At 46.5% G+C, this 16,987-nt stretch overlaps 3 protein-coding genes across 5 annotated transcripts; 1 reads left to right on the top strand and 2 right to left on the bottom strand.

Annotated features, from left to right (window-relative positions):
* Positions 1-524: 524 nt before the first annotated feature.
* CHAC2 (ChaC glutathione specific gamma-glutamylcyclotransferase 2) lies at positions 525-5,255 on the bottom strand. Its single transcript, XM_064415509.1, has 3 exons — positions 5,075-5,255; positions 3,221-3,256; positions 525-2,431 (listed from the first exon to the last, which is right to left on the bottom strand). Exons 1-3 carry the CDS (start codon positions 5,207-5,209, stop codon positions 2,048-2,050), a joined length of 555 nt encoding a protein of 184 aa, XP_064271579.1. The 5' UTR covers positions 5,210-5,255; the 3' UTR covers positions 525-2,047.
* Positions 2,228-12,642, top strand: ASB3 (ankyrin repeat and SOCS box containing 3). 2 transcript variants are annotated; one of them, XM_064415505.1, is made up of 12 exons: positions 2,239-2,368; positions 3,658-3,717; positions 4,638-4,719; positions 5,810-6,020; positions 6,320-6,481; positions 7,208-7,320; positions 7,676-7,811; positions 8,010-8,187; positions 9,497-9,694; positions 10,450-10,701; positions 11,429-11,562; positions 12,132-12,642. In XM_064415505.1, the coding sequence occupies exons 4-12, from the start codon at positions 5,816-5,818 to the stop codon at positions 12,371-12,373; spliced, it is 1,620 nt and encodes a 539-aa protein (XP_064271575.1). In that variant the 5' UTR covers positions 2,239-2,368; positions 3,658-3,717; positions 4,638-4,719; positions 5,810-5,815; the 3' UTR covers positions 12,374-12,642. The 2 variants fall into 2 exon arrangements, with proteins under 2 accessions (XP_064271574.1, XP_064271575.1); XM_064415504.1 differs by lacking the exon at positions 3,658-3,717 and having other exon boundaries at positions 2,228-2,368.
* Positions 12,643-12,665: 23 nt separating this feature from the next.
* Positions 12,666-16,842, bottom strand: MALL (mal, T cell differentiation protein like). 2 transcript variants are annotated; one of them, XM_064415508.1, is made up of 4 exons: positions 15,083-16,842; positions 13,874-14,041; positions 13,531-13,654; positions 12,666-13,189 (listed from the first exon to the last, which is right to left on the bottom strand). In XM_064415508.1, the coding sequence occupies exons 1-3, from the start codon at positions 15,578-15,580 to the stop codon at positions 13,580-13,582; spliced, it is 741 nt and encodes a 246-aa protein (XP_064271578.1). In that variant the 5' UTR covers positions 15,581-16,842; the 3' UTR covers positions 12,666-13,189; positions 13,531-13,579. The 2 variants fall into 2 exon arrangements, with proteins under 2 accessions (XP_064271578.1, XP_064271577.1); XM_064415507.1 differs by having other exon boundaries at positions 13,531-13,659; positions 15,083-16,343.
* Positions 16,843-16,987: the final 145 nt, after the last annotated feature.

Genomic DNA, 16,987 nt, shown 5'->3' with positions numbered 1-16,987 from the left:
TGGTTGGCAAATACCTTGGAGATGATGGAGTCCAGCCCTTAAGTGTGGATTTCCCTCTCCCTCCTGTCGGCATTACCTTCTCTAAATAGTCATGGATGTCCCTGTTGTTTCCCCAGACACTTTTTGAGAGCAGGTTTAGCAGTTCTTTGTGTGCGTGGTTGTGTAGTGAAGCCTACGGATCTAAAATCGTTATTTGCATAAATAGAGATTGAATTTAACCAGTCAGAAAAAAAAAATGAAGCCTACATGGTCTAAAATTTTTGAGGTAACAGATCTGGGAGGGTTTTGGTAGGGACCAAAGCTGGGAGCAGAGCAGTGGCTTTAATCCCACAGAGCAAAAACAAATTATCTATTTATATTTCCCATGCATAAATTAATTCCTAATGTGCCACAGTTTATAGTAGCCCCTGTGTGCTGTCACTCAGCCACAACAGCAATTTTATATCGAGGGGCAATGAACACACACCTTGATGTCCACCCTCACACAGACACACTTTAAACATAACATTTCTGGAAATTTCCAGTCATTGTAATGCGTTTTTATTGCACTGAAGTCGTACACAGGAACGTGTATTATTGCAATGTTTTATGCATTTAGGAAGCAAATGAACCAACAAAGCCTTGGAGACAAAGATAGAGAGTGTGCAGCTACACAGAATCACAGTACTTAAATAATTAGCATTTTAAAGGGAAAATCACCCTGATGGTTCTGGATCCTTACTGAGCACAAGCATCCCCTGCCCTGTTTTAAGGAACAGGATAAGTCTCTGAGGAAAGAATTTTTAAATCTAAAAAGAATGTTCAAGAATGCAGAGAGTGCCATTGCACACTTTTACATTTACAAATATAAACCAGGAAAATGTAAAGAACAGGAAGGGTCAACCTTTTTGGGGGAAAACCACACTTTTTTTGCAATTACTGATGCAGAATCCAGGCTTGCAGGCTGCTACTAAACACACATCCCCTGGATGGGAAAACAGGATGTTATGTGGTGTTTGAAACACAACCTTTTATATTAAGATATAAAAATATACTCGGTTAAAAGTTAATAAAAATAGAGTTTTGAGGAGCAAGACAAGTCCATGTTGGGACGGATTGCATCAGGAAGCCTGCCAGCCTAAACTGGGGGCTTCCCAACCCTCTTGGGATGCCCATGCACACCCCTAAGGTTACTGCAGAGAGGGTTCCTTCCTTAATTACCTTCTGTTGGTGAATCCCTGAAACTAAAATCTGTCCTTGCAGCTGGGATTTTCAAAGAGATGGGGGCCACAGCAGCAGCTGAAGTAACAGAGGTGAGAGTGTCTCTTCTCACTGTGTTGTGACTTCAAGTCATGCTCTTAGTTAATTTTAATATTTTGGGGTTCTTGTTTGTATTAGGATTGAAAATTAAAACGAGGCACTGATAGGTCATGGCTTGTTTGAGTCAGGGTGCCCAGAGCTTTGGTTTTCAGGGCTTGACATCAGCAGCCAAGGGAAGGAATTATTTCTTTTGCAATAAAATGGTTTATCCTCTGCATTTAAGGATAAATTAACATATAAAGGGTGAGATGACTAATTCAGTGGCATACCTTTACTTCACAGGAGTTGAATGTTGATATAAATGTTCTACTACACAATTTAGGCCAACCACTTAAAAGTATTCCTGCACTGTGGTCTGGGATCAGAGCAAACTATCACTTAAATCTAGGGAACTTATCTCTGCATGCTGATTTTGACCTCAAAAATATTCTAAAGATTTATTTAAAACCTGAAATAATAATAAAACATAAAGAGAAGTTTAAGTGGTTGTCTTGAGGTGTAGTCTTTGGGTGAAAAGCTGAGATACCAAATTCAAACTCAGAAGACTTTTGTCGCTCTCCCTTCTCGACTCCTGAAATAATTCTTTTGGCAGTTTTAAGTAACCAACTCCTACTCTGAATGCAGCATTAATTACGATACGCAGGACTAATTAGGACAGCACAATACAGAGGAGCATTCCTCACTGCCACACATCAGTGCGGTCAAAACCCCTCCTCTGAATCCAGAACCAGCCTGCTCAGAGGTTCCTTCACAGGCAGTTGAGGTTCTGGTGCTTGCTCAAGAGCTCCTTGACCAGCGTCTCTAGGGAGAAGAGGTGCTCGTCCACGTCCTCGGGCACGAGGCTCCTGATGGAGTTGGCCAGCTCGAACAGGTACTCGGTGTTCCTGCCGCTAGGCCCGGCGGCGCCCAGGATCTGGCGCGCGATGTCCTCGAGCGGCGCGGGGCCCAGGTAGTTGGGGTTGTCGCGGGTGCCGATGTAGAGCAGCACGTCGAAGGGCTGCACCGACGCGTCCTTCGGGTAGAAGATCACCGTGGTGGTCCTGTAGCCGCCCTTCTCCCGGAAATCCAGGTAGGCCTTCACTTCTCCTTCCTTCCCAGCTGGGAGTCGGTAGGCAACGCCCCACACGCAGCCCTGGGCGGGGAGGGTTGGTCAGAAGGGTACTCAGAAATCATTGTATTTAGGCAAAGCTGATTTTCTGCCCTTCTGCTGCTTTTGGCAGTGTTTGTAAGAGTCTCAGAGTGAAAGGGCTGCTTTATTCAGGCAATTATCAGTGAAAACACGGATCACGCAGATTGATCATCCTCTTTCTGCTAAGGCTCAGGATCTCCTAACAGAGCAATTTCTTGTTTTGCTAATATTTGGAATAGTAAATAGCCTGGAGCTGGCAAAAAGGACACAGAGTTTATCCCTGACCTCATAAAAATTATGTCTGAAAATGACAAATTTAAATAACAATGTATTTGAAGGAATTTTGACCAGGTCCCTTCTGTTTAGTGACAGTTTGGCAAGGACCCGAGGGTCACCTACGCCTGTTACACACCTGAACTGGTGTGGTGTGCTGAGACACCTTCACAACCTGGTCAAACCTTGTGAAGCTGGAATTAAAGCAATTACATTTATCATTCACTGTTGATATCAAATCATGTACGTTTGATGTACCTTTCTGTCAAATTCTACATCTCACAACAGGATAGCCAAAGTGACTATTCCAGAATATACCTTAAAATATCCCTGTGGTAATAACAGACCCAAACTACTTCCAGTTTATATTGATTATTTGAATCAGTCAAGAGCCATTGGTGTAACTCTGGGAAACACTGAGAGAACTTTTCCCTAAAGATAAGACAGTTATCTGCTTGCAGAAAAGCCAAAATTAATGAGGGGAAATGCAACAGGACATGCTGTGCAACAGTACTGTACCTCAGCATCTTCAACCAGGGTCACAACTCTTCCAGGCTAAAATTTAAAAGACAAAATCATCATTCAGTCAGAGGCTTTTGCCCTAAATCATGAGCAAAACCAAACCAAAATGAGAAAAAAACAAGGAACAGGAATGAAACACTCAGAGAACTAATCCAGCACAATTCCAATAAGGTGCAGATCCAGTGTAAGTATTTTTGGGGAGTAGCTTTGGATGTGCATTAGATAAAATAAACATGTTAAATTCTGGGTGGACAGTGCCTGTGACACAAAAATGAAAGGCACAAATTGGGAGGGTTTGAATTGAAACTGGGAGGTCCTTGTTTTACATGTGCTGTCCAGACTAAATTCCACTGCAATTTAAAACACTGACAATTAATTAACAATACAATAACAGTGATTATTAAGAGTTTCATTAATTTAAAACTGTCCTCAAGGAGCCCTTGGAGCCTCACTGGAGGAAGGGAGGATACCTTCCAAATGGCTTGTTTTCCCCAGTAAGTTAATTCTTGTAGGAAAAACTAAGAAGCCAGTTTGTAAATACTGGAAATGAAATAGTTGAAGTTTGTTGTATAAAACTTTAAAACATAAAACCCTATGCTGAACTGCATCTGCAGTTTAAAATTGCTGCTTTTGGCAGCAAACTAGTTCTCTCCCAGCATGAGCAATTTATTCCTGATCTGACTGATAAAAGAAGGCAATAAAGCTACATGAACACTAAATGACTCCTATTTCCTGAGGAGAAATTAGTCTGTTCCCATGATACACCAAAGATAACTTTGGTGTTCCTTTTGTAATGTTTTTTCCGTGGTCACTGATAGTTCTCTGACTTGTGCACTTGCAATGGGTCACGAAGATTTTTGGAGACATTCTGTGGGGGATGGAAATCAACTTTCTTGTCTTTGCTAAGAATGCCTGTAACTGTAGCCTAAATTCATAGAATTTAATTTAAATCTAATATGATTTAATATGAAGGGCAGTACTGAGGAGAACTTCAGGTGGGCTGTGTGGTGGAAGAAGGATCTGTTTGCCTAAGGAAGGGCAGGATATTTACTTAATTGCTTGCAGAGTCCTTGTCTTGCCTGGAACTACCCAAAACAAACATTAAGAAACAAATTACTAAATACTTATTGATCAGAGGAATTATTTATTGTTTGTACTACTGGGAATAATCCTCTGAAAATATTTTTAAAATACAGCTAACATCTGATTTGTTGTATATTTGTAAGAACTGGTTTTTCCTCATTGCTGTTCTTTACTGTGTGTCAGTGGTGGCTCAAGCTGTGTTCTTTGAGCTCTGTGCAAATTATTTTATGATGTTAGAGATTCTAATGAGTGTTTTTTACATCTGGATGGAACCTTCCACGAAGCAAGATGCGTTCTCTAAAATAATCCTGACGCTTTTTCTCTCTTAAAGCCGCTCCAGGTTTACAGTGGAGTCACCTGGGTGCAGGTTATACCTTATCCTTAAAAACACATGACACTGGGAATCCTCACTGGTAATTTTCGTTTCTTTTTCTCGCTGTTTTTTTTTTTTTTTCCTTTTCCAAGCGGTGAAGAATTTTAGAACTTCAAGTACTTCCTAATCCATGAATTTTCACCTGAGAGTAAAACAAGTTAAAACGCAGCCGGGCGTTACTTGGATCAGTGATTCTGTCTGTTCCTACTCCCTGCGCACAGCCCGACACCCGCCCCTCACCGAGGGTATTTAATGCCGTATTTAATGACGAATGCGGCATTTCCGAGCCCTCCCCGAAGCGCTGTGCTGTCCCCGGGTTTCCGTGCGGCGGCTCCGGCCGGGGGCAGGGCCCTGAGCCGGGCCCGGCGCGGCCGCTCCCCCCGGCCCCGGCTCACCTTGCCCGGCACGCCGCGGTGGTCGGTGCTGCCCTGCCAGAAGCGCCGGCTGTAGCCGCGGACGCGCCCCACCAGCTTCTCCTGGTAGGGGAAATCCACCTTCCAGATGAGGGAGCCGTAGCCGAACACCCACATGGCGGCCCGGCCCGGCGGGGCCTGCGCAGAGCCGCGGGGCGGCCCCGGGCGGAGGCGGCGGCCGCGGCCCCGCTCCGGCCGCGGAGCCCGGGGGGGGCCGGCGCTGTCACGGCTCTCGGGGAGGTGTTCGTCGGCCCGGAGAGCCTCCCCCAAATCCACAAAGAACCTCCCCCAAGCAGCTGCCTCGCCCCCCAGTCCTGCAAACAACGACGTCCCCACAAACACTCACCTCGCCTCAAAGCCCCCAGCCACCTCTGCCCTCAGAGCCCACAAAGAACCACCCCTTAACCCCATAAACAACTATCTCTCCTCCAACTCAACCTCCCCGTAAATACCCAAACACCTCCCAAAACACCTTCCAAACAACCACCTCACCTCAAACCTCAACCATCTCCCCCAAAACCCACAAACCACCTTCCCCAACCCACCCCACTCAACCACCTCTCCCTAAGCCCCCCAAGCCACCATCTCCCTACAAACCAAACCAAATCCTCATATCTATAAAACAACCCCCCCCCCATATCTATATTGTACCAACACACGTCTCTCTCTTTTTTTTTTTTTTTTTTTCCCTCTTGCTCTACTCCTTTCCTCATGCAGCGTTCCATGCCAGGGATGGATTTCACGGAAGCCTATTCCGACCGGTGCTCGGCCGTGGGCCTTGCGGCCAGAGAAGGAAACGTTGAGATACTGAGGGAATTGATCAGTCGGGGATACAGCGTCGATGTCCCGGATAACAGGAGGTGGCTGCCCATCCACGAAGCGGCAGCGCACAATTCCAGTGAGTGCCTGAAGCTGCTCATTGATACAGGTGAGGAAAACCAAATGGGAAATAGTGTGGTTTTGGGCTAAATTTCCCTGTCATAGAAAATACAAGTTACGTAGATTTATCCTATTCTTGTTTGGGGATTGTCTGTGTGGTTTCCCAACTGCGGTAAAGAGAAGTCAACACGTTGCAATTCATGGGTTATCCTTGAGGTGATAACAGCATATTCATGGGTGTTCCATAGGCCACGTATCTCAAATAACTCCATTATTTTCTTAAAATGATTGTATTTTGTAATTCACTGCCAAATATCCCTTTTTCCCCCTCGTTATGCTCCTCTGCAGCTCCAGGCGATGACTACATCCACTCGAGGACGTTTGAAGGGATGTGTGCTCTGCACCTCTCGGCCCGTCACGGCTCTCTGGAATGTCTCCGGCTTCTCCTGGAAGCTGGGGCTGATCCCGACAACGTCACCACCGAATCTGCCACCACCCCACTCTTCCTAGGTGACACGAGCTTTCCTCAAGTCCCAGACTTTGAACTCACCAGTTAAAACTCAAGTTTTTTCGAGTTTAAGCTCACCAGAATTTCCTACTTGCCTGCCATGTTGCATCTTTTTGTAGCCCTAAATACCAGGCTTTAGACTCAGAGGTGTGGAAATAACCTTTTGTTTATGGGTAAATCTGCTTCTGACAGTGTTTCAAAACAAAATTATGAAAGCAAACTGGTTTTCTGCATCAAGCACAGAAAAACATTAAGAGGTTCAGGATTACATTTGTATGAGGCTGTTTCAAGGCCTTTTTGATTTTTATAATTCATCCCTAATTCTTATGTAAAAAACCTTATTTTTGACACTCTTAGTTTGGCAATTAAGGTCCATTATTTTAGCATTTTTTCTATTACTTATGTTTGACTTAATTGAATGCTTAAAACTTCTGTTACAGTGAATCCAGAATCTAAATCATCTGATTAAATGCCATGTTACCTTTGATTCCAAGTCTTTTCCAAGTTTGGGGGAATTTTGGCATAATTTCCATTCCCCAGCACTCTTTTGGGGATCTAAATATAAAAGGCAAGTCAGTATATAATGGGCAAGTTTAAAGGAATTATGATTATTGTTTCAGGAAGTTGACAGTGAGACCTTTTGAGCTTTTAAACCCCAATACTTAAATGATTTCTTTTTCAAATTCTTCAATAAGACTTTTTTTCTTTTTATTACTTTTGTATGGAAGCTGTTGAAAATAAACACGCAGAGGTTGTCAAGTTCCTGCTCCAGCATGGAGCAAATATTGAAGGTTCTCATTCTTGGTCTGGATGGAATCCTTTGCACCAAGCTTCCTTTCAGGTAACCTGCAAGCACATCATGTATTTTTGGTGTAACTCGTGTATTCTGGGGGATAATTATTTATTTAATAATTACTGCATTTTTGTCAGGTAATTTTTCCTAACCTACCCTAGCTTGTACTTAAAAATATGTTGGCTAAATGGTTCTAACACATACAAATTACTTTATCATGTAAATGAGCAAGAGTGATCAATTTGAACTTGCCTAATTTCTTTTACCATTAATTTCTAAGTGCATCTTCAGAATATTGGATGTATTGTGGGCTTTATTGTTTCTATCTGGAGCATGTGGGGAAAAACAGGTTGTGTGATTTCCTCGCTTTCCTGCTGGGTGAGAATAAAACCATTGATTTCAGGGTTCCACTGACATAATGCAGATGCTCCTAGAGAAAGGGGCCAGCAAGGACTGTCGTGATGACTTTGGGATCACCCCTCTGTTTGTGGCTGCTCAGTATGGCCAGCTGGAGAGTCTGAGGCTGCTGCTGTCCCACGGTAACCACCATCCTCCATTTCCCTGGCCACACTCCCAGCAACTCCCACTAAATGCAATTGGAGCTCTGCTCCTGCACATTGTAATTTCAAATGTTAGGGGTTTTATTTCCTTATTGCTGAGGAGAAAATACTCAATTTGAAGCCATCCTGTGAAAGATAATGACTGATGGAGGCGACTTTGGTTTTGTTTTGTGTCAGGTGCAGACGTCAACTGCCAGGCCAAGGACAGGGCCACTCCCCTGCTGATTGCTGCACAGGAGGGACACCTGGATTGTGTGAAGCTGCTGCTGACTGCAGGGGCAGACCCAAACCTCTACTGCAACGAGGATAACTGGCAGTTACCCATCCATGCAGCAGCTGAGATGGGCCATGCAAAGTAGGTGGTTGCAGAGGCATTCAGACAGAAGGTCCTGGTCACACAAATCTGATCCCCAAAGGAGGAAGTTCAGCACTAAAAGGGAGGAAAATTGAGTGTTCAAACTGGTCTGTAGTTTAGAAGTTCTGATTATTTTTGTGTTTTAAATGTCTCTTAGTAGTTTCTTCCACACTGACAGAGAGTAGGTTTAGATGAAATATTAGGGAAAAATGCTTCCCTGTGAGGGTGGGGAGGCCCTGGCACAGGTTGCCAAGAGAAGCTGTGGCTGTGCCATCCCTGGAAGTGTTCCAGGCCAGGTTGCAAGGGGCTTGGAGCAACCTGGGGTAGTGGAAGTGTCCCTGCCCATTGGGGCTACAACTGGATCACCCTGAAGGTCCCTTCCAACCCCACCAATTCTATGAATATGTGATTTTTAATTCAGTGTCTAACCTGGGTTTGATCCATAACCTAATGAATTTAGAGGGTTTTCCATGGTGCTGAACCAGATACCAATTCACTCCATGGCCATTTTACTTTTCCATTTAAAAATGCAAATAACCATGTTATACATTATATATGACTTGAGCAGCTGCTAATTAGAATTCTATATTAAGTAGCAGAAGTAATTATATGCAAATATTGAATTAGCTGGACCAGCCAGAAAAATCAAAGCCACAAAAACAGTTTCTTTAATCTTTCCAGAGATGCATTTGTAGCTTTGCCCAATTTCAGATATACAAGTCAGCTCCACAGCAGCGAGCCAAGAGTGGAAGGAAGTTTTGGGAGTAGACCACTGGGGAGAAGGATCTCTCAGGAACTCCATGATTCACACATGAACAGCACTTAAATATATAAATGGTGATACATCACTGGCAACTCTTATGCAGCACCAGTAAGTTCCAGCAGCAAAGGAACTGGTGTTTGTCACTAATGTGATGTGGCCTGGGGTGTGAGCTGTAAACAGAATGATTTTTCTGTTTCACACAACTAAGAATTAGTTTCATTTTCAACTCACATTTACAGTTTGCTTCCAAACTTCCTTGGAGTTGGGATTTAATGTGCAGTGGTGTTAAGTTGCTGTAAAAAGAGTTGCTGGGTAATAGGAAGTAGCTGACCCTGGTTTGGTTTAAAATACTTATTTCCAGCCCAAATCCATCCCAAAGCACAACATTTGCCAGGGGTCTGTGTATGGAACTATAAAGCTGCAAATTCAAAAGTGAAAACACACAATTTTCTTCCAAAGCTGCAATGACCCTGTGGAAAAACAGCTGTGTGTTAAAGATTAATCACTGCAATAAGATCAGAAAACAGAGGTTTTAAACACCTGCAGGATTCTGGAGCTGCTGATTCCCGTCACTGACCGCATCTGTGACAAGGGCGAGGGCAAAGTGAGCCCCGTGTACTCGGCGCTCTACGGCGGGGACGGGGAGTGCCTGGAGATGCTGCTCAAGCAGGGCTTCAGCCCAGATGCTCAGGAGTGCCTGGACTTCAGCTGCAGGTCCCCCATGTGCATGATTTTCCAAAAGCAGTAAGCAAACCTCTTCTATTTTGGAATTATTCATAATCTTGTTTGCTTTAATTAACTACTTTTAATGTTTCCCACCTTCTTCTCTTAGTCTTCCAATGTTTCTTCCCACCTTCTTCCCTCAACTGCTGTCTATTATCTAATATTTTTCCAGAATTCCAGTGTGTTCCCCCTTTGCAGACACTCCTCATTATTCCCATTTCCTTGGGAATATTAATGTGAAGTCCTGGAATGTAACGCATGTGCTGCACTAAGGAGAACATCTTCAAAAACAGCTTTTGAATCCTCTCAGACTTTAACAAATTATTTCTTTGTACATGGATTGAAATTTATTTATGGCGTATTTATAATTTATTTATGGCTGCCATTTAAATTAACGAGGTTTGTTAGTAGTGAATTTAGTTTGTAGCCTGCTCCTAGGAAGCTGCCTTTAAAAATCCTTGAACACCATTTTTCCCTTTTTGTCCTGGTGTTGCTTTATAAAAAATAATTTAGGAAGGGACGCAGAGCGGGTGACTGCTCTGTGAACGAGGCAGGTAACACATGTCACCACTTCTGTGGAGTAATGTGCCCTCTGATCACTAAAAGGCAACACCAGTCACAACTCACTCCTTACCCTATTACCTTGTTGCAGTGGGTAATGATAAAAGGATTTTAATAAAAGCATTCTGAAATGTTTTATTGCAGACATGTAAGAAGTGGTCGGTGCTTTCTGAGGCAAAGCTCACGGGATTCCCTGTTCCTTCTCCTGCTCACAGGTATTATCAGTTCACTGATGTCCTTCTGAAATATGGCATCACCCTGCGTGGGATCAACTTGGCACACTGCCTGTGCCATAAGAAGTTTGCTCTGTTCCGGCGCTTCCTGAGGTCTGGCTGCTCCCTGCCCTCAGAGGAGGAATTAACAGACTTCATCCTCTCCAGCAGCACGGTGCAGAAGGAATACAAGGAATGGCTGCCCTGCCTGCTGCTGGCTGGCTTCAACCCCGTGAATTTCATGCACAAGTTCTGGTAAAGCAGGGAGCCTTGTCTTTATTTACTTAAACATCTCATGCTAGTGTGCAAAGCTGCTACAGGATGGCCCTTGATAATCTGTTGCCACCATCAGGAACAGGAGGGGTTGTGGAAAGTCTGAAATAAATCATTCACACGTCATGTCTGGAAGTAGTAAAACAATTTTCTTTAGGAAGAAAGCCAGACTGGAAATTGCCTTTCTCTGGGGTAGCAATAAAGCATCACTTCCCAAATTTATATCGAACATCTCTACTTAACCCCCAAATTTAGCTGCAAATTGTGCGTGCAATATTTCAATACAGCCCTGGTAAGAAGAAATTCCAATGGGAGAAATAGGTCAGGAGGGATGGGAAACAAATGGGAAGTGAAGCTGGGCCAAGGCTGGGAGGAGAGGAAACGGATGCAGTTTGAGACTGTTTTGTTTAACACAATGTGGCAAAAATTCCAGTCAGGTTTTTTATTATTATTGTTATTATTGAAGTTTTTCCATATAGGAACAACAGCTTGGTGGTGTTTTATATGTAACTGGGCGCTGCAGGATTAAACTTAGAGTTATGAAATGTTTGTACTTTCTGCAGGCTGTAGTAAACACACTACAAGTTTGCAGCTCAGTGACTGAATGAATCTCACTGTCCTTGTGTATCACATGTGATGCTTTTGGTCTTTTATTCTGTAATCTACAAATACTTTTAAAAGGTATTTTAGAGAAGTCTTTGTTACACAGGATTTTCTCCATGAGTGAGGATGTCCTTAATTTTGTCCTGGAGTTCATGAATTGGAGCAGACTTCCTCCAACTGTGGAGCAACACCTTTCCCAATACAAGGAGAAGTTCACTTGGACTTCCAAGAGCCATTTTGGTAAGGAATACAGGCAGGAAAATAATATCTCCATGTATCCAGCTTTCAGGCTGCCAATGGGGAGATTTAGGAGAAGATGACAATATTACTTAGTTATATTTTGCTTTTCTAATTTGATTTGTATTTCTAATGAAGCATCTGTCCTGTTTTGTAAGCATTGGACAGTAATTAAATGCAAACCATAAAAATCAAACACAATCAAAATGTGACCAGCCAAAAAGATTCAATTGGTTGTGCAGGAATTTTTCATAGTTCAGCTTTGAGAAAAGCAGGTCATGTGTTATGTGACTGAGAAACTACACTTAGGTGTCTTTGTTAATGATTCCTTTCAAAGAAAATTCTTCTTTAAAAGGGTCTGTAATAATTTTTAAGTTGTCCAAGTGATAATGTAATTTAGTAATACTTCCTTTAGAATGTTTGAAGTTAATGAGGATGTTTTTGGAGTTTAAAAAAACAGGAGTTATTTGGGGAAATGGAGATTAAATTCTCTCTTTATATTTACTAATAAAAAAGGAAATATTGGTGTGGTAAGAACTGCTCTGTGTTTGACTTGGGATTCCATTTTCCAGCCTTCCTTCCTTCCCTGTCCCACCTGTGCCGCCTGGAGATCCGGTCCCTGCTGGGCAGCGAGCGCCTGCGCTCGGAGCGCGTGATCCGGGAGCTGCCACTGCCAGCCTGCCTCCAGGACTACCTGCTCTACCTGGATGTGCTGCGAGCCAACAGTGTCCCAGAGCTGCAGGATTGCCTGGAGCAGGGAGAGGAGGGAGCTCCTTCCAGTCCTTCCCAGGATAGGGAAGAGGGACAGCAGTGACAGCGGTGCTCCGTGAGAGCGGTGCCAGTGCCCGGACTCTGCAGCTGCAGGTTTTGTAATGGGAATCAGGAGACACGGGAGGAGAACTGCTGTAAATGTCTGTTCTCCTCCCGTGTAATCATTCTTTTCACACTGTAGTTTTGTACTACATCTAGAAATTTCCTATGGGCTCTATGATTTGCTTGTTTGAAATCTGTTGTAGCTCCGTAAGTGAACATTTTCTGTTTCTTTTCTAACTCTTGGGAAGTAAAATGAGCTTTTTCAGTGAACACAGCTTACAGAGTAGTCAAAATCTGTCCATTGACACTTTATTCCAACTACAGCATTTACCAAATGAAACCATCTGAAAGTCAGGGAACACAATCTTGTATTGTTACGAACTTGTGTTGGGGAGGAATGGAGCTGAACCAGAGAAAGGCAAATTATATAAGAAAGGAGTTGTTTGCTGAAGGAACAGTGATTTTTTTTTTCTCTCTTCCTATGGTTGTCAATATTTGGCAGAATGTTGGTATTGGAGGCTTGGGGCCTGCACCCAGTCCCTCCCCTTGCAAGTCCCTCCCCCAGACAAGGCAGGAAATGTCCACAGGCACACCAACGTGTGCCAGCAAAATCCCTCCTGTGATGAAGTGCAAAAAGACTTGCTGTTCCTGAGGCCCAGTGACAGGGCTGGGGCAGAGACACCTTGGGAGGACAGCAGGGTCTCTCACACTGGAAAGCCCTTGTCCTGTAAAGGTGAATCTGCTGCTGCCAGGATCACTGGTAGTAGATGCTGAAGGCGTGGAGGATGTACAGGAAGGTCGTGAGGAAGGCAAAGAACTGCACGAGAGGAAGAAGAGGAAGGGTCAGCTGGCAGAGTCAAACCCCATCTCCTCCCAGTGCTCCCAGCATGGGGAAGCCTCCAGCATACAGCTCCCTCCACCCTCAAAGGAGAGGCAAATCCTCAGCTTTTCCCAGCACCCGGCCACGTCAGGCTGTCCATGAGCTGGTGGACCCTGCGAAGCCAACGCCAGCTGCACGACCCACAGAGCTGAGGAGCTGAAGCTCTGCCCAGCTGGCATTGTGCGGCTTGGGGTGGCTCTGCTGTGGCTTTAGCACGTGCTGCTGCCCTTGCAGGGTGCCTGCGTGTCCTGCAGCCCGGCAGGGTGCTCGGCACTCACCGAGGCAGCGCTGTTGAGCTGGTAGTTGAGCGGCGCGTTGGGGCCGGACTCAGAGTTGATGGTGGCGTTGGCCTGCAGCACAGCGGCGCTCATGTACAGAATGGCCGTGGTGCCGTGGTACAAACTGTCCTGCAAAACAAGGCACCTGTGAGTGCCCCAGAGGGGGACAGGTGCCTGGATAGGCCTGGGACTGAACCCTCCCAGGCAGTGGTTTCACAGCAGAGCTCCCCTGGGCTTTCCAGTCGAGGTAAAAGGAAGAAAGGGTTGGTGGGTCACCAGCCGTGGTGGTCCTGCGCCCACATTGCTGCTGCCAACATCTGCCCGCCTTCCATCCCCTCCTTACCAGCACTTTCCAGTTCTCGCTGTTCCTGTGGAAGCCGAGGAGGTAGCTTAAGAGGAGCAGCAGTGAGATGAGGCAGGAGGTGAGGGACACGTACATCACCCATCCCTGCAGCAGCGGCAAGGAGACGGAGGTAGCAGCGACGAGGATCCACACCCAGGTCCCGCAGACCTGCCGGGGACAAACAGGCGCCGCTGATGAGTGTGGGATGAGGAAAAGCTCTTTTCCTCCCCAGTTCCCTCCTGGGCCAGCTGCAGCAGCCAGCGGAACCCCTGCATCTTTCCCAGAGCATCCCGGTGCTCTGGGAAACAAGCAAGCAAGTTGGCACCGGTTTCCCTGAAAACTCATGGGAAATGAGTGTTCACACGAAAGGGAAGGGTTTGCTGCCGCCTTGCACACAAGGAAATGTCTCACCCCGAGGGATTTGGTGGAGAAGCCAGAAAATGTGCTTTTATCTGGGAAAAGTGAGCGGTTGCCTCAACCCAGCCCTGCCCGCTTGTTAATCTCCGGGGCTTGGAATCACAGCACAAGGAATTCTCCTCTCAGCTCCAAGCACCAGCCTGGAGCGAGTTGCTCGCTCTGGATCCACCCAAAATATTTACTGAGCACAAAAAGCCCACGGGGTTATGAGGATGAGCCCATGCCACCCTGTGCCATCCCAGATCGGTGGGTGAAAATCCCTGGAATTGCAGCAGGGAGCTGAGCCTGCTGCCACGGGCACAGGGTGTGTGGGTTGCCAGCCCCGTGCACCATGACAAAGTACATTGGGGCAATCTTGGCCAGTCCCACTGGATGCCCTCTGGACTCAGAAGCAATTGAAAGACTCATGGAATGTCATCACACATTACCAGGCGCCCAATTGCCTTCAACCCCTGGAACGACTTGATACAGAGAGGAAAATTCCCTTGATTTTCAAGCCATTTCTGCAAGGTAACGAGAGCTGCTTCATGATAACGAGAGCTGCTGGTCTGCCCTGGATGAGCCAGCAGCTCTTCAGCCTCTCCCAGCCCCAGGGCAGCCCGAGACCCTCACACAGGCTGTGATGGAGCCGAGTGTACCTTGTCCTCAAGCTGCTCCTAAAAACCCCATCGGGAATACTTCGTGCATTCAGCTCAAAGACAAGATGTCACTTCCCAGCCACGATGCCTTCAGGATGGTTTCAGGGGATTTTAGGAGCGGGTTCCACGAGGCAGAAGAGCGCGGCATACTCACGATCTCGGGCAGGATGAAGGCGTAGGGGATGGTTTTGAAGACGGCGGGTCCGGAGGGCAGGGCGGGCTGCGTGGAGGCTGCGGGGGGACCCACCGAGGCCATCTCTCCTGCTCCGGCACCGCTCCGCTCGCCTGCCCCGCGCCGCTCCCGTGCGGGATTTAAGGGACACGCCCGCGGGACGTCAGCGCAGGGACCGGCCCGGGCTGGCACCGCGCCGCTGCCCCGGCCCGGCCGGCCCTGGCACCGCCCGAGAGCGGCTGCGGGGCTTTGTGCATCCCCCTGCCCGCCGCCGGGGCACACAGCGCGACCCCGGCCCCACCGAGCGCCACTGCAAGGCCATTGACTGCAGGGGGAAGGAAAAAACTTCCTACACCTTGCCCGAACAGAAAGGTTTCCTGCGAACGGTTCTCTTGGCACGCTTCCACTCCCGAAATATTTTTGCTTCCACTGTTGTTGCCTCCTCCCCTTTCTGTTCAGGTTTCTGCTCCGCCGACCCATCCACACCCTCCAGGCACATCCAGCCTTCAGAAAGAGTGATAAAGTACTGGAATGGTCTGCCCGGGGAGGTGATGGTTTTTTTAACCCTGGATGTGGTTAAAAAAAGACTGGATGTGGCACTCGGTGCCGTGGTTTAGCTGAGGTGTCAGGGAACAGGTTGGAGTCAATGATCTTGAAGGTCTCTTCCAACCTTGTGATTCTGTGGAACTAGCAGGTAAATTTTACAGACATTGGCAACGTGCTCCCGAGAGCCCAGTAAGGTTTGCAGGGGAGCTACAGGAATTTCTGCCTCCTGGCAAATGCAGTTTGGATTCGGGCAGCACTTGCTGTCTCATCCAGGGCACTCTGCCTGGCCCCAGAACTCCCAGATAAGGGGTGGGCTGAAAGGCTGGGGGTGACACTTCTGCCTGGTGGCCCAGAGAGGACAGAATGACCCCATTAACCCGGGCAATGGGCTACAGCAGGAGGAAGACACTGTCCCAGTGAGTTATCCAGCTCTGCTAGGCCAGACAGGTGATGCCCCAGGAACTCGGCTTCTATGCCAAGCTCTTGCACAACACAGAGCAAAGATCAAATCCATGTCTCTGAGCGCTTCCTAGGCTGGGGGAAGTGTTCTGTGGTATTTCTGGAGGCTCCAGTTTACAGATACTCCAGTGGAGCTGGTTTTTGGCTCCGTGCAGTGGAGGTTTTAAAAAATCTAGTTTTAAATCTCGCCAGACAAATCTGAGCCAGGCCTGGGCTTAAATCCAGGTGTGACTCGGTGGCAATGTCCCCATCACCCTGCAGGAAGCATCCAGATGCTCCAGCACTAAAGAGAAAGTGGATTAATCACTTCCCCCTGGGAATGGGCAGCACACAGAGCCTGTGGTCATAAGGCACTCAGGGGTCAGCAGAGGAAATAATCCTGGGGAAACACAGCATTCCCAGGATTCCCACCGGCTGCTATTTGTGTTGGGTCAGGCACATTCCTGGGAGTAACCCAGCCTTCTCCTGAGTGGGGGAGAGGAACAGCAAACAGTCTAAAAACAGAGCAACCTGCTGGTCACTGGTTGGACAAGAGAGGATTCTTCCCCTAAGCTGGCTGTCCTTGCTCAGCAGCATTCTTAAAGATCAGTGCTCTTTCCCTTCCCTGCTCCCAGGCTGCTGGGGGACTGGGACAAAGAGTCTTTTGTTCACCCTGATAAAAACAACACTGGAAATTAATTGGAAGCTGCAGGAGAGGAGAAAAGGGCTACCTCAGCTTTGGCAAAATATGACACCTGACATGGCTACAGCAGGTAGTAACAGGCAACCAGAACCTCATTTAATGCTGAAAAAAAAAAATTTAAAATACAATTTCCAGTAGGTAAATAAAATAATTTTAATCTCTCTCAAAATCTTAATCGTGCTAAAATATCCATTACAATT

This window comes from Passer domesticus, chromosome 3 (genome assembly GCF_036417665.1).
Source record: "Passer domesticus isolate bPasDom1 chromosome 3, bPasDom1.hap1, whole genome shotgun sequence".
Lineage (NCBI taxonomy): Eukaryota > Metazoa > Chordata > Aves > Passeriformes > Passeridae > Passer > Passer domesticus.
This window is presented reverse-complemented; position numbering and strand designations above follow the sequence as displayed.